General features: G+C 44.9%; 1 protein-coding gene and 7 non-coding genes across 9 annotated transcripts in view; all 8 read right to left on the bottom strand.

Annotated features, from left to right (window-relative positions):
- Positions 1-1,036: 1,036 nt before the first annotated feature.
- Positions 1,037-1,108, bottom strand: trnae-cuc. Its single transcript has one exon. It is a non-coding gene; the product is annotated as a tRNA-Glu (tRNA).
- A 943-nt stretch (positions 1,109-2,051) lies between these two features.
- trnae-cuc lies at positions 2,052-2,123 on the bottom strand. The gene has a single exon. It is a non-coding gene; the product is annotated as a tRNA-Glu (tRNA).
- Positions 2,124-3,260: 1,137 nt separating this feature from the next.
- trnae-cuc lies at positions 3,261-3,332 on the bottom strand. Its single transcript has one exon. It is a non-coding gene; the product is annotated as a tRNA-Glu (tRNA).
- Positions 3,333-3,441: 109 nt separating this feature from the next.
- On the bottom strand, positions 3,442-3,512 carry trnae-cuc. The gene has a single exon. It is a non-coding gene; the product is annotated as a tRNA-Glu (tRNA).
- A 968-nt stretch (positions 3,513-4,480) lies between these two features.
- On the bottom strand, positions 4,481-4,552 carry trnae-cuc. The gene has a single exon. It is a non-coding gene; the product is annotated as a tRNA-Glu (tRNA).
- A 109-nt stretch (positions 4,553-4,661) lies between these two features.
- Positions 4,662-4,733, bottom strand: trnae-cuc. Its single transcript has one exon. It is a non-coding gene; the product is annotated as a tRNA-Glu (tRNA).
- A 109-nt stretch (positions 4,734-4,842) lies between these two features.
- trnae-cuc lies at positions 4,843-4,914 on the bottom strand. Its single transcript has one exon. It is a non-coding gene; the product is annotated as a tRNA-Glu (tRNA).
- Positions 4,915-9,780: 4,866 nt separating this feature from the next.
- LOC118941396 (E3 ubiquitin-protein ligase DTX4-like) overlaps positions 9,781-14,598 on the bottom strand; it is a 40,101-nt gene continuing 35,283 nt past the window's right edge. For both annotated transcript variants that reach the window (XM_036953905.1, XM_036953906.1), the window contains exons 5-7: positions 14,286-14,347; positions 13,505-13,891; positions 9,781-12,863 (exon numbers count right to left, since the gene is read on the bottom strand). In XM_036953905.1, the coding sequence (XP_036809800.1) occupies positions 12,642-12,863; positions 13,505-13,891; positions 14,286-14,347 (671 nt within the window). In that variant the 3' untranslated portion in view covers positions 9,781-12,641. The remainder of the gene's footprint in view (positions 12,864-13,504; positions 13,892-14,285; positions 14,348-14,598) is intronic.

The following is a 14,598-nucleotide window of genomic DNA, read 5'->3' as shown; positions in this document are numbered from 1 at the left end:
ACATTTCTTGTTAACAAACTATAGTTTTGGCAGTCGATTAGGACATCTACTTTGTCCATGACACAAGTAATTTTTCCAACAATTGTTTACAGACCGATTATTTCACTTATAATTCAGTGTATCACAAATCCAGTGGGTCAGAAGTTTACATACACTAAGTTGGCTGTGCCTTTAAACAGTTTGGAAAATTCCCGAAAATGATGTCATGGCTTTAGAAGCTTCTGATAGGCTAATTGACATCCTTTGAGTCAATTAGAGGTGTACCTGTAGATGTATTTCAAGGCCTACCTTCAAACTCAGTGCCTCTTTGCTTGACTCCATGGGAAAACCAAAGGAAATCAGCCAAGACCTCAGAAAAAAAATGTAGACCTCCACAAATCTGGTTCATCCTTGGGAGCAATTTCCAAACGCCTGAAGGTACCTCGCTCATCTGTAGAAACAATAGTACGCAAGTATAAACACCATGGGACCACGCAGGCGTCATACCGCTCAGGAAGGAGACGCGTTCTGTCTCCTAGAGATGAACGTACTTTGGGTCGAAAAGTGCAAATCCATCCCAGAACTACAGCAAATGATGCTGAAGATGCTGTAGGAAACAGATACAAAATGGTCTATATCCACAGGCAAACGAGTCCTGTATCGAAAAGGGCTCGCAAGCCAAAGAACACATCCCAACCGTGAAGCACAGCATCATGTTGGGGGTGCTTTGCTGCAGGAGGGTCTGGTGCACCACTAGAACACCTGGGAAGGACACTGCAGGGCAAATCAGTTTGCAATTTGAAGTGGTACATATGTGCAACAACCTACTAAATTCATAGTGACAGGATGCACAACTAAACAAGGAGCATAGACTATTTCCTTTACCGGGAATCGAACCCGGGCCGCGGCGGTGAGAGTGCCGAATCCTAACCACTAGACCACCAGGGAAGGGTACTAGAGTGCAAATCGGTTCCCAGTGTGAGCTGGTACATATGTGCGATAACCTTCCATATTCATAGTGACAGGTTGCACAAGTAAACATGTAGCAAAAGAGTAGTTCCCTGACCGGGAATCGAACCCGGGCCGCGGCGGTGAGAGCGCCGAATCCTAACCACTAGACCACCAGGGAAGGGTACTAGAGTGAAAATCGGTTCCCAGTGTGAGCTGGTACATACAGTTGAAGTCGTGAGTTTCCATCCACTTAGGCTGGAGTCATTAAAACCTGTTTGTCAACCCCTCCACACATTTCTTGTTAACAAACTATAGTTTTGGCAGTCGATTAGGACATCTACTTTGTCCATGACACAAGTAATTTTTCCAACAATTGTTTACAGACCGATTATTTCACTTATAATTCAGTGTATCACAAATCCAGTGGGTCAGAAGTTTACATACACTAAGTTGGCTGTGCCTTTAAACAGTTTGGAAAATTCCCGAAAATGATGTCATGGCTTTAGAAGCTTCTGATAGGCTAATTGACATCCTTTGAGTCAATTGGAGGTGTACCTGTAGATGTATTTCAAGGCCTACCTTCAAACTCAGTGCCTCTTTGCTTGACTCCATGGGAAAACCAAAGGAAATCAGCCAAGACCTCAGAAAAAAAATGTAGACCTCCACAAATCTGGTTCATCCTTGGGAGCAATTTCCAAACGCCTGAAGGTACCTCGCTCATCTGTAGAAACAATAGTACGCAAGTATAAACACCATGGGACCACGCAGGCGTCATACCGCTCAGGAAGGAGACGCGTTCTGTCTCCTAGAGATGAACGTACTTTGGGTCGAAAAGTGCAAATCCATCCCAGAACTACAGCAAAGGATGCTGAAGATGCTGTAGGAAACAGATACAAAATGGTCTATATCCACAGGCAAACGAGTCCTATATCGAAAAGGGCTCGCAAGCCAAAGAACACATCCCAACCGTTGGGGGTGCTTTGCTGCAGGAGGGTCTGGTGCACCACTAGAACACCTGGGAAGGACACAGCAGGGCAAATCAGTTTGCAATTTGAATATGTGCAACAACCTACTAAATTCATAGTGACAGGTTGCACAAGTAAACAAGGAGCATAGACTATTTCCCTGACCGGGAATTGAACCCAGGCCGCGGCGGTGAGAGCGCCAAATCCTAACCACTAGACCACCAGGGAAGGGTACTAGAGTGCAAATCGGTTCCCAGTGTGAGCTGGTACATATGTGCGATAACCTTCCATATTCATAGTGACAGGTTGCACAAGTAAACATGTAGTAAAAGAGTAGTTCCCTGACCGGGAATCGAACCGGGCCGCGGCAGTGAGAGCGCCAAATCCTAACCACTAGACCACCAGGGAAGGGTACTAGAGTGAAAATCGGTTCCCAGTGTGAGCTGGTACATACAGTTGAAGTCGTAAGTTTCCATCCACTTAGGCTGGAGTCATTAAAACCTGTTTGTCAACCCCTCCACACATTTCTTGTTAACAAACTATAGTTTTGGCAGTCGGTTAGGACATCTACTTTGTGCATGACACAAGTAATTTTTCCAACAATTGTTTACAGACGGATTATTTCACTTATAATTCAGTGTATCACAAATCCAGTGGGTCAGAAGTTTACATACACTAAGTTGGCTGTGCCTTTAAACAGTTTGGAAAATTCCCGAAAATGATGTCATGGCTTTAGCAGCTTCTGATAGGCTAATTGACATCCTTTGAGTCAATTGGAGGTGTACCTGTAGATGTATTTCAAGGCCTACCTTCAAACTCAGTGCCTCTTTGCTTGACTCCATGGGAAAACCAAAGGAAATCAGCCAAGACCTCAGAAAAAAAATGTAGACCTCCACAAATCTGGTTCATCCTTGGGAGCAATTTCCAAACGCCTGAAGGTACCTCGCTCATCTGTAGAAACAATAGTACGCAAGTATAAACACCATGGGACCACGCAGGCGTCATACCGCTCAGGAAGGAGACGCGTTCTGTCTCCTAGAGATGAACGTACTTTGGGTCGAAAAGTGCAAATCCATCCCAGAACTACAGCAAAGGATGCTGAAGATGCTGTAGGAAACAGATACAAAATGGTCTATATCCACAGGCAAACGAGTCCTATATCGAAAAGGGCTCGCAAGCCAAAGAACACATCCCAACCGTTGGGGGTGCTTTGTTGGGGGTGCTTTGCTGCAGGAGGGTCTGGTGCACCACTAGAACACCTGGGAAGGACACAGCAGGGCAAATCAGTTTGCAATTTGAATATGTGCAACAACCTACTAAATTCATAGTGACAGGTTGCACAAGTAAACAAGGAGCATAGACTATTTCCCTGACCGGGAATTGAACCCAGGCCGCGGCGGTGAGAGCGCCGAATCCTAACCACTAGACCACCAGGGAAGGGTACTAGAGTGCAAATCGGTTCCCAGTGTGAGCTGGTACATATGTGCGATAACCTTCCATATTCATAGTGACAGGTTGCACAAGTAAACATGTAGTAAAAGAGTAGTTCCCTGACCGGGAATCGAACCGGGCCGCGGCGGTGAGAGCGCCGAATCCTAACCACTAGACCACCAGGGAAGGGTACTAGAGTGAAAATCGGTTCCCAGTGTGAGCTGGTACATACAGTTGAAGTCGTAAGTTTCCATCCACTTAGGCTGGAGTCATTAAAACCTGTTTGTCAACCCCTCCACACATTTCTTGTTAACAAACTATAGTTTTGGCAGTCGGTTAGGACATCTACTTTGTGCATGACACAAGTAATTTTTCCAACAATTGTTTACAGACGGATTATTTCACTTATAATTCAGTGTATCACAAATCCAGTGGGTCAGAAGTTTACATACACTAAGTTGGCTGTGCCTTTAAACAGTTTGGAAAATTCCCGAAAATGATGTCATGGCTTTAGAAGCTTCTGATAGGCTAATTGACATCCTTTGAGTCAATTGGAGGTGTACCTGTAGATGTATTTCAAGGCCTACCTTCAAACTCAGTGCCTCTTTGCTTGACTCCATGGGAAAACCAAAGGAAATCAGCCAAGACCTCAGAAAAAAAATGTAGACCTCCACAAATCTGGTTCATCCTTGGGAGCAATTTCCAAACGCCTGAAGGTACCTCGCTCATCTGTAGAAACAATAGTACGCAAGTATAAACACCATGGGACCACGCAGGCGTCATACCGCTCAGGAAGGAGACGCGTTCTGTCTCCTAGAGATGAACGTACTTTGGGTCGAAAAGTGCAAATCCATCCCAGAACTACAGCAAAGGACCTTGTGAAGATGCTGGAGGAAACAGGTACAAAATGGTCTATATCCACAGGCAAACGAGTCCTATATCGAAAAGGGGAAGGCTCGCAAGCCAAAGAACACATCCCAACAGTGAAGCACAGCATCATGTGCTTTGCTGCAAGAGGGTCTGGTGCACCACTAGAACACCTGGGAAGGACACTGCAGGGAAAATCAGTTTGCAATTTGAAGTGGTACATATGTGCGACAACCTACTAAATTCATAGTGACAGGTTGCACAAGTAAACAAGGAGCATAGACTATTTCCCTGACCGGGAATCGAACCCGGGCCGCAGCGGTGAGAGAGCCGAATCCTAACCACTAGACCACCAGGGAAGGGTACTAGAGTGCAAATCGGTTCCCAGTGTGAGCTGGTACATATGTGCGATAACCTTCCATATTCATAGTGACAGGTTGCACAAGTAAACATGTAGCAAAAGAGTAGTTCCCTGACCGGGAATCGAACCCGGGCCGCGGCGGTGAGAGCACCGAATCCTAACCACTAGACAACCAGGGAAGGGTACTAGAGTGCAAATCGGTTCCCAGTGTGAGCTGGTACATATGTGCGATAACCTTCCATATTCATAGTGACAGGTTGCACAAGTAAACATGTAGCAAAAGAGTAGTTCCCTGACCGGGAATCGAACCCGGGCCGTGGCGGTGAGAGCGCCAAATCCTAACCACTAGACCACCAGGGAAGGGTACTAGAGTGAAAATCGGTTCCCAGTGTGAGCTGGTACATACAGTTGAAGTCGTGAGTTTCCATCCACTTAGGCTGGAGTCATTAAAACCTGTTTGTCAACCCCTCCACACATTTCTTGTTAACAAACTATAGTTTTGGCAGTCGATTAGGACATCTACTTTGTCCATGACACAAGTAATTTTTCCAACAATTGTTTACAGACCGATTATTTCACTTATAATTCAGTGTATCACAAATCCAGTGGGTCAGAAGTTTACATACACTAAGTTGGCTGTGCCTTTAAACAGTTTGGAAAATTCCCGAAAATGATGTCATGGCTTTAGAAGCTTCTGATAGGCTAATTGACATCCTTTGAGTCAATTGGAGGTGTACCTGTAGATGTATTTCAAGGCCTACCTTCAAACTCAGTGCCTCTTTGCTTGACTCCATGGGAAAACCAAAGGAAATCAGCCAAGACCTCAGAAAAAAAATGTAGACCTCCACAAATCTGGTTCATCCTTGGGAGCAATTTCCAAACGCCTGAAGGTACCTCGCTCATCTGTAGAAACAATAGTACGCAAGTATAAACACCATGGGACCACGCAGGCGTCATACCGCTCAGGAAGGAGACGCGTTCTGTCTCCTAGAGATGAACGTACTTTGGGTCGAAAAGTGCAAATCCATCCCAGAACTACAGCAAAGGACCTTGTGAAGATGCTGGAGGAAACAGGCACAAAAGTATCTATATCCACAGGCAAACGAGTCCTATATCGACATAACCTGAAAGGCCGCTCAGCGAGGAAGAAGCTACTGCTCCAAAGCAATTTCCAAACCCCTGAAGGTCCCACGTTCATCTGTACAAACAATAGTACGCAAGTAGATACAGCATGGGACCAGGCAGGCGTCATTCCGCTCAGGAAGGAGACAGGCGCTCTGTTTCCTAGAGATGAACTTACTTTGGTGCGAAAAGTTCAAATCAATCCCAGAACAACAGCAAAGGACCTTGCGAAGATCCTGGAGGAAACAGTCACAAAAGTATCTATATCCACAGGCAAATGAGTCCTATATCGACATAACCTGAAAGGCCGCTCAGCGAGGAAGAAGCTACTGCTCCAAAGCAATTTCCAAACCCCTGAAGGTCCCACGTTCATCTGTACAAACAATAGTACGCAAGTAGAAACAGAATGGGACCAGGCAGGCGTCATTCCGCTCAGGAAGGAGACGCGCTCTGTCTCCTAGAGATGAACGTACTTTGGGTCGAAAAATGCAAATCAATCCCAGAACAACAGCAAAGGACCTTGCGAAGATCCTGGAGGAAACAGTCACAAAAGTATCTACAGTGCCTTGCGAAAGTATTCGGCCCCCTTGAACTTTGCGACCTTTTGCCACATTTCAGGCTTCAAACATAAAGATATAAAACTGTATTTTTTTGTGAAGAATTAACAACAAGTGGGACACAATCATGAAGTGGAACGACATTTATTGGATATTTCAAACTTTTTTAACAAATCAAAAACTGAAAAATTGGGCGTGCAAAATTATTCAGCCCCCTTAAGTTAATACTTTGTAGCGCCACTTTTTGCTGCGATAACAGCTCTAAGTCGCTTGGGGTATGTCTCTATCAGTTTTGCACATCGAGAGATTGAATTTTTTTCCCATTCCTCCTTGCAAAACAGCTCGAGCTCAGTTAGGTTGGATGGAGAGCATTTGTGAACAGCAGCTTTCAGTTCTTTCCACAGATTCTCGATTGGATTCAGGTCTGGACTTTGACTTGGCCATTCTAACACCTGGATATGTTTATTTTTGAACCATTCCATTGTAGATTTTGCTTTATGTTTTGGATCATTGTCTTGTTGGAAGACAAATCTCCGTCCCAGTCTCAGGTCTTTTGCAGACTCCATCAGGTTTTCTTCCAGAATGGTCCTGTATTTGGCTCCATCCATCTTCCCATCAATTTTAACCATCTTCCCTGTCCCTGCTGAAGAAAAGCAGGCCCAAACCATGATGCTGCCACCACCATGTTTGACAGTGGGGATGGTGTGTTCAGGGTGATGAGCTGTGTTGCTTTTACGCCAAACATAACGTTTTGCATTGTTGCCAAAAAGTTCAATTTTGGTTTCATCTGACCAGAGCACCTTCTTCCACATGTTTGGTGTGTCTCCCAGGTGGCTTGTGGCAAACTTTAAACAACACTTTTTATGGATATCTTTAAGAAATGGATTTCTTCTTGCCACTCTTCCATAAAGGCCAGATTTGTGCAATATACGACTAATTGTTGTCCTATGGACAGAGTCTCCCACCTCAGCTGTAGATCTCTGCAGTTCATCCAGAGTGAACTTGGCTGCATCTCTGATCAGTCTTCTCCTTGTATGAGCTGAAAGTTTAGAGGGACGGCCAGGTCTTGGTAGATTTGCAGTGGTCTGATACTCCTTCCATTTCAATATTATCGCTTGCACAGTGCTCCTTGGGATGTTTAAAGCTTGGGAAATCTTTTTGTATCCAAATCCGGCTTTAAACTTCTTCACAACAGTATCTCGGACCTGCCTGGTGTGTTCCTTGTTCTTCATGATGCTCTCTGCGCTTTTAACGGACCTCTGAGACTATCACAGTGCAGGTGCATTTATACGGAGACTTGATTACACACAGGTGGATTGTATTTATCATCATTAGTCATTTAGGTCAACATTGGATCATTCAGAGATCCTCACTGAACTTCTGAAGAGAGTTTGCTGCACTGAAAGTAAAGGGGCTGAATAATTTTGCACGCCCAATTTTTGATTTGTTAAAAAAGTTTGAAATATCCAATAAATGTCGTTCCACTTCATGATTGTGTCCCACTTGTTGTTGATTCTTCACAAAAAAATACAGTTTTATATCTTTATGTTTGAAGCCTGAAATGTGGCAAAAGGTCGCAAAGTTCAAGGGGGCCGAATACTTTCGCAAGGCACTGTATATCCACCGGCAAATTAGTCCTATATCGACATAACCTGAAAGGCTGCTCAGCAAGGAAAAAGCTACTGCTGCAAAACCGCCAGAAAAGAAGCCAGACTACAGTTTGGGGACAAAGACCCTAGTTTTTGGAGAAATGTCCTCTGGTCTGATGAAAGAAAAACAGAACTGTTTGGCCATAATGACCACTGTTATGTTTGGAGGAAAAAGGGGGAGGTTTGCAAGCCAAGGAACACCATCCCAACCGTGAAGGACGGGGGTGGCAATATCATGTTGTGGGGGTGCTTTTCTGCAGGAGGGACTGGTGAACCACTAGAACACCAGGGAAGGACACTGCAGGGCAAATCGGTTTGCAATTTGAAGTGGTACATACAGTATGTGCGACAACCGACTAAATTCATTGTGACAGGTTGCATCAGTAAACAAGGAGCAAAATACTAGTTTCCTGATCGGGAATCAAACCTTGGCTACAGTGGTGAGACTGACAATGCCTAACCACTAGACCACCAGGGAAGGATAAAGTTTATGAATCGCTTCACAATATGAAATGGTAAAGTTACTGTATGTTTAATGTCCTGCAGAAATCATTTTCAAAGCTACATGGAACCTATGGGCCCCATCCCAAAAACAAGCCCTAGCCCTTACTCCGTAGCCAACAAATTTGAGTAGATCTTAAAGGATAGTTCTGGCGCAAGGAGTTTTCAGGGGGGACCGACCCATTTCTGCTGCTAGAATTTCTTGGAACCCCAATTTTTTCCCCAATAATTTATTGCGGCCCCATCCCACCCCACTAGGGTCACGACCCCAACTTTGACTACCACTATTTTAATGGGTTGATATGGTGCTATGGGTTGTTTCTGGACTGGCTGGGCATATTGACTAGTACAAACAAAGTGTTGCTATAGGGCACAAAAGTACTGCTATTTTATGAGTCATCAATATCATCATTGATATGCAGAACTCAGTGTTTGAAGAAGCACTATCAATATCCAGATTAGTGTACATTAGTAAGTAATTCTTTATCCTTAGTATATCTAACGCAAAGAACACTGGTAATAATGCCAGCAGCAAAAGAGTCTCATGCTCTACCGACTGAGCTAGCCAGGCTTTTGCCTGATCTGATCTAAATGTAAAATCAATTCATATTGGGGATCTTAATAAAATAGAAAAAAACACCAACATATCGTTAGTTTTTTTTAACTTCACTATATGTAATGCTCGATAGACTGTTCCTGGTGGAATGGGAGTGTAAATCCAGCAATAGGTAATTGGCACATTGGATTATTTTGGTAGAGCAATTCAACTGATCCATCACAAGTTCCATTGTTAGATGTTACCACAAAATGTAGTAGACAAAAGTATTTTGTATCTACATAATTGTTGTAGCTCATATATAACCAGTCAGTTATTTTTGGCAGCTATTTGCAATAGTAGGCTCTCTGGAACTAATGTCAGCTACTTTAGCTAGCCACAGCTTTGACATCTGACCGCCGGCCTGCTGCTAGCTAGATACTGTAGCGATCAACCACGTTAACTCCACTATTTCGCAATAAAGTACCCGGGCTTGATATGGCGACAACTACATTGCAATACACAGTAAATATATTAGATCTATTTTGAGCGTCATACCGTGAAAGTAAAGAGGTCAACTTCTAGGTTTAAAAGACATTCGGCAGTTGAACGCGAGGCTTTGAGCGAAGTAGAAGAACAATCCACTTTAAGTTTAGGGCTGCAGCCAGTTCATAACCTACTGTGGCAAATAGAGGGGTTCTCTGTCTGATCAAACCAGTAACCTACTGTGGCAAATAGAGGGGTTCTCTGTCTGATCAAACCAGTAACCTACTGTGGCAAATAGAGGGGTTCTCTGTCTGATCAAACCAGTGGTCAGTCAGCTTATATTTCAGAACAGGAAATCAAATAAAAAACAAACAACTCTTCATTCGATTCTTTATTTGTATTAATCATTCGTATTCCAGCAATTGTTTTTGGTGTACGCACATTTTTTTAATGCATCACTTTTTTTTTCACTACACCCAGCACCCTTCCCAACCTCTTCACCAAGAATGAGGTAAAACACCTCTCATGTTCCCCTCAAATGAACAATTGGACAACGATGAAGGGATGCTGTGTGAAGACTGTACACATAAAAATACACTTGAGGTTGTAGTCGAGGATGAACAACTGGGTCATCTGAATGGGGAAAGGGGACATAGGGAAGGGGTGGCAAACCCTCCCCCTGAAAGGCTGGGGGTTCAGGCTTTTGTTCCAGCCCTGCTATACCACACCTGATTCCGCTGAGGTTCCCCGATGAGCAGAATGTTAGTAGATTGAGATGGGTTGGGCCTAGACCAGCATTTCCCAAACTCGAGACCCCAAGGGGTGCACGTTTTGGTTTTCTCCCTAGCCCCAGCTAACACAGTCCAATAAGCCGCAAATAATCCATCTTCAGTTTACATCGCAATTAGCTTAATCAGCTGTGTTTGCGAGGGATGGCCCCAGAGGACTGGAGTTGCCCATCCCTGCCCTGTGGAGTGATCGATAGAGAAGCAGAATTAAATTCAGGATGAGTCGTCAGGCAACGGTAAAGCAGAGCTGGAACAAAAGCCTCCACCTGCAGTAGGTCTCCAGGAGGAGGGAAGGCCACCCTTAGTGGCTTGGTGTGAAAGTACATTACATTATAGTCAGAAAAAGTCTACCTTCAAATTCCTTTTCACAATGAAAATACACGTAGTATACAGACCTTCTGTACACCGTGGATAAAAGAAAAGTACTATCTGTTGTCAACTCAACCGTAAGAAAGATGACAAAAAAAATGACAGACACTAACAACACTTACGTACAAAATGAGAAAGAGCTGGATATACCATTTGATCAAGACAACTGTTAACTTGTTTAATTTAAATAATAATGATAAAGTGTTAACAGACAATTTAAAAGAAAGAACAGAAAAGCGGATCATGATATTAATGGGGTAAAAAAGTGTGCTGTTTAGTAACAGAATCATACCTCAAAACACGTTGATGTACAAACAGTACACATTAAAACGCATGTCATGTTTAAAGGCATGCATACGTTATATGCATGAGCTCACACACACACACACACACAACATCCTTATAAATAGGTCCTTCATAGACCCAACTCTGAGACCGGACAGGCGTAGTGGCCAGTGATGCACAGGGTCTCCATAAGGAACAAGACCAAAGACACTGTTTGCCGGCAGGAGGTAGACGCATTCTAACGACATTCTACACAAGAATGGCATTACACTGCCCACCCAATCTGTTGCATTGAAGCCAATCCAGCCAATGAAATGGAGGCAGACATTTTGTATATCCGTTACAGTGTGGATATGCTACGGATGTTGTTTGTTTAATAGTGAGGTATTTATTGGTTTTAGTCTGGTCATTAATGCAATGATAAAACTCAGTTCTTCTTCACAGGCTATTATGTTCCTTATCGGACTCCCTCCTCAGCCACCAACACACCACAACCTGTCCAATATTTAAGTTCTGGGTTCCTGGTGTCTTCTCACCTGGTTTCAAACACTGGCGGCTCATATCATGGCCCATTTCTCAAGTGCGTCTTCCCAGGGAATCTCAAATGCTCGTCTCCTTTATAAAAGTAAGCAGCACTCGATTTATTGACATGTCCCCCTTTTCCATACATACAACGGGTACATACAGTACAAACAGCAAGACATCGGTTCAGAATCAACAACTATCTGAATTGTAAAGGAAGGGAAAGAAGTCATTCCCAGTACCCATCAAGGTTGTTTTATGGGTAGTACCATATATATCTTCTGGGCTAACTGTCATCGTATCATAACATACAACATCCCACGACTTCAAATCATTCAGAGTATAAAATACAATTTTGAAATATATGTAAAGAGGTATGACGCATGGAATGATGTTACATGAAGACAATAACGACAATGCATTCATTATACAAACATAAGCGGAGTATCATTATCAAAAGAAATGTGTGATTTGTTTGTTTTGTTCGTCACATTCAGTGTTTTGAATGTATTTTCAGTAGAGTGGCCACTAGGTGGCGTCTGACTACACATATAAACAGTCACAACGGGCACAAGCCACTTGATAATCAAACTCAAGCAGGTGGTTACTATAGGCACGTCTGTCTGTCTGTCTCTCTCTCCCTCCCCTCTCTCTCTCTCTCACTCTCTTCCTGTGTCTCTGCTAAAGTAGTACCATTTCTAAGTTAATTTACCCTACTCCTATTTAATACTAGCTTCATTCTCTTGCCATCTTCTCTCTCGTTTGCTCGCTCTATTCTCTTCCTCCTTTCTTAATACCCTTCCCCCTCCCTTTCACATCTCTCAATCTTTGTCCTTTCTCTCCCTCAGTCTCTTGATCTCTTCTATCCTTTTCTCTCTCTCTCCCTCTCTCTCTCTCTCGCTCTCTTTTAGTAGTGTAAATTAGTTAGTAAATAACTTGGTACCGTCTCTCAACTCTTTGTAATTTATTTAGCTAGTACCTAACTATACCAGTGTAGTCATCATTTTGACCACAGTCAAATCTAAACAAAGCCTGAGCCTATTTCTCTCTCTCGTTCCCTCGCTCCTGTGCCATCACTCAAACAAACACCCTAACACTCCACTGTGTGCTTGTGTGATTTCCCAAACCTCTAGGACCCTCCAATCAATCAGCATCTTCAGAGAATCTTCCAAAGTGTAATTGGACCTTTCCCCTCTACACCAAACTGCCACCCCATTTAAGTGCTGGTAGAGTCTGAATTAATTCATCGTCCCGTCTCCTCCTCTTCCTCCTATCATTGCTCCTCTTCCTCGGTGATGCCCTGTGCTTTCAGTTCATCCAGGACGTTGTCTAGATGGCTAGGGTCGGGGTAGCCGTGGCCCGTGAGGTTGGAGCCAAATTCCGTCTTGTGGTGTACCTCGTTCCAGATGACCGTGTCCAACTCGCCTGTGGTGCTGGACGTGCCCACTGAGAAGACCAGGCGCCGGTCCCACGCGGTCAGCAGGAGTCTGAGTACCTGGGGGAGAGAGAGAGCAAGGATGTGGAGAGAGAGAGGAGGTAAAGGGAGAGGACGTGGAGGGAGAGAAGGTAGAGGGAGAGAAGGTAGAGGGAGAGAAGGTAGAGGGAGAGGACGTGGAGGGAGAGGACGTGGAGGGAGAGGACGTGGAGGGAGAGGACGTGGAGGGAGAGGACGTGGAGGGAGAGGACGTGGAGGGAGAGGACGTGGAGGGAGAGGACGTGGAGGGAGAGGACGTGGAGGGAGAGGACGTGGAGGGAGAGAAGGTGGAGGGAGAAAAGGTGGAGGGAGAGAGGGAGAGAAGGTGGAGGGAGAGAAGGTGGAGGGAGAGAAGGTGGAGGGAGAGAAGGTGGAGGGAGAGGAGGTGGAGGGAGAGGAGGTGGAGGGAGAGGAGGTGGAGGGAGAGAAGGTGGAGGGAGAGAGGGAGAGGACGTGGAGGGAGAGGAGGTGGAGGGAAAAGGAAGTGAGATGGTTAGAGACGGATTCATAATTTCAACTTTCAGAGTTCCCTCGATACAACTTCAAGGGAAAACGTCCCGGGTTTATAAAGGACAAAGATTGGGCTAAAATCCAGAAAGCTTTGAGTTGTACTGGACAACAGGATCTGCTACAATGGAATATGTCAAAGCTTAGGTTCTTACCTTGCGTCCCTTCTCGCTGTCTGGGAGGTAGCAGTGACGCGGGAACCCTCTGGCTGTAAAGGGCTTGCCTGGGTTGGGGTGCTCTGGGCCCTGGGTGCCAGGCAGGACGTTGTAGATGATGCGGATGGTCTTGCAGTCATGGTGGCCAGGCAGCGAGTGGGGGATGACGTGGTACTCCATCTTCCCGGGCGGCTGGTTGCCCGTCTTCACGCCGTAGATGGTTTTGCAGGTGGGGCACTGCAGGCTGCCATCTTTGTTGCCGTTGTTGTACATGGCCACCAGGCACTGGAGGTGGTACTGGTGCCCACACTGGGCCAGGCGACCTATGAAGTCACCACCCTTGTAGCCTGACGCCCCCCCGAGGGCCTCCATACAGATGGTACAGTTCTGAGGAGAGGAGAGGAGAGGAGAGGATAGGAGGGATTCTTTAGCCAACCTGTAAGTACTTAGCTATCCAAAATAGGAAAAGCACCCACACAGCTGAGTCAGCCTGTTGCAGGTGAGTGGGAATCATTCAATAAAATTCTTGAAAGCGCTGACGAAGGCTAGCTGGCCAATAGGTAACGTTAATCAATGAAAGTGTTACAGGCCAGAGCAGCGTGCAGGTCTTTCTTTAAATATGTACTTGGCTATCCACATTTCCTTCAACAGATAATGTGTTGTGATGATAATGGACGCGTCCCAAATGACACCCTATGGGCCCTGGTGAAACGTATGGCACTTTATAGGGCATAGGGTGTCCTTTCAGACTTAACCAATGACTGGAGAGAACAGGTCTCACCTCCTCTGGTGCTATCCTGACTTTCTGAAGATACTGCTTCACCACCTCCTCTGTTGTCTTACCTGGAGAGAGGAGAGACAGGAGGAGAGAGAGAAGAGAGAAAAGAGAGAGAAAACATAAGGAGAAAGGAGGAGAGAGAGAAGGAGAGAAAGGAGAGAGAAAACATAAGGAGAGAGAGGAGGAGAGAGAGAAGAGAGAAAGGATAAATAAAACATAAGGAGAGACAGGAAAAGAGAGAGAAGAGAGAAAACATAAGGAGAGACAGGAGGAGAGAGAGAAGAGAGAAAGGAGAGAGAAAACATAAGGAGAGACA

Source organism: Oncorhynchus mykiss, chromosome 19 (assembly GCF_013265735.2).
Source record: "Oncorhynchus mykiss isolate Arlee chromosome 19, USDA_OmykA_1.1, whole genome shotgun sequence".
NCBI lineage: Eukaryota > Metazoa > Chordata > Actinopteri > Salmoniformes > Salmonidae > Oncorhynchus > Oncorhynchus mykiss.
The sequence above is the reverse complement of the archived record's forward strand: the minus strand, read 5'-3'. Positions and strand labels throughout refer to the sequence as shown.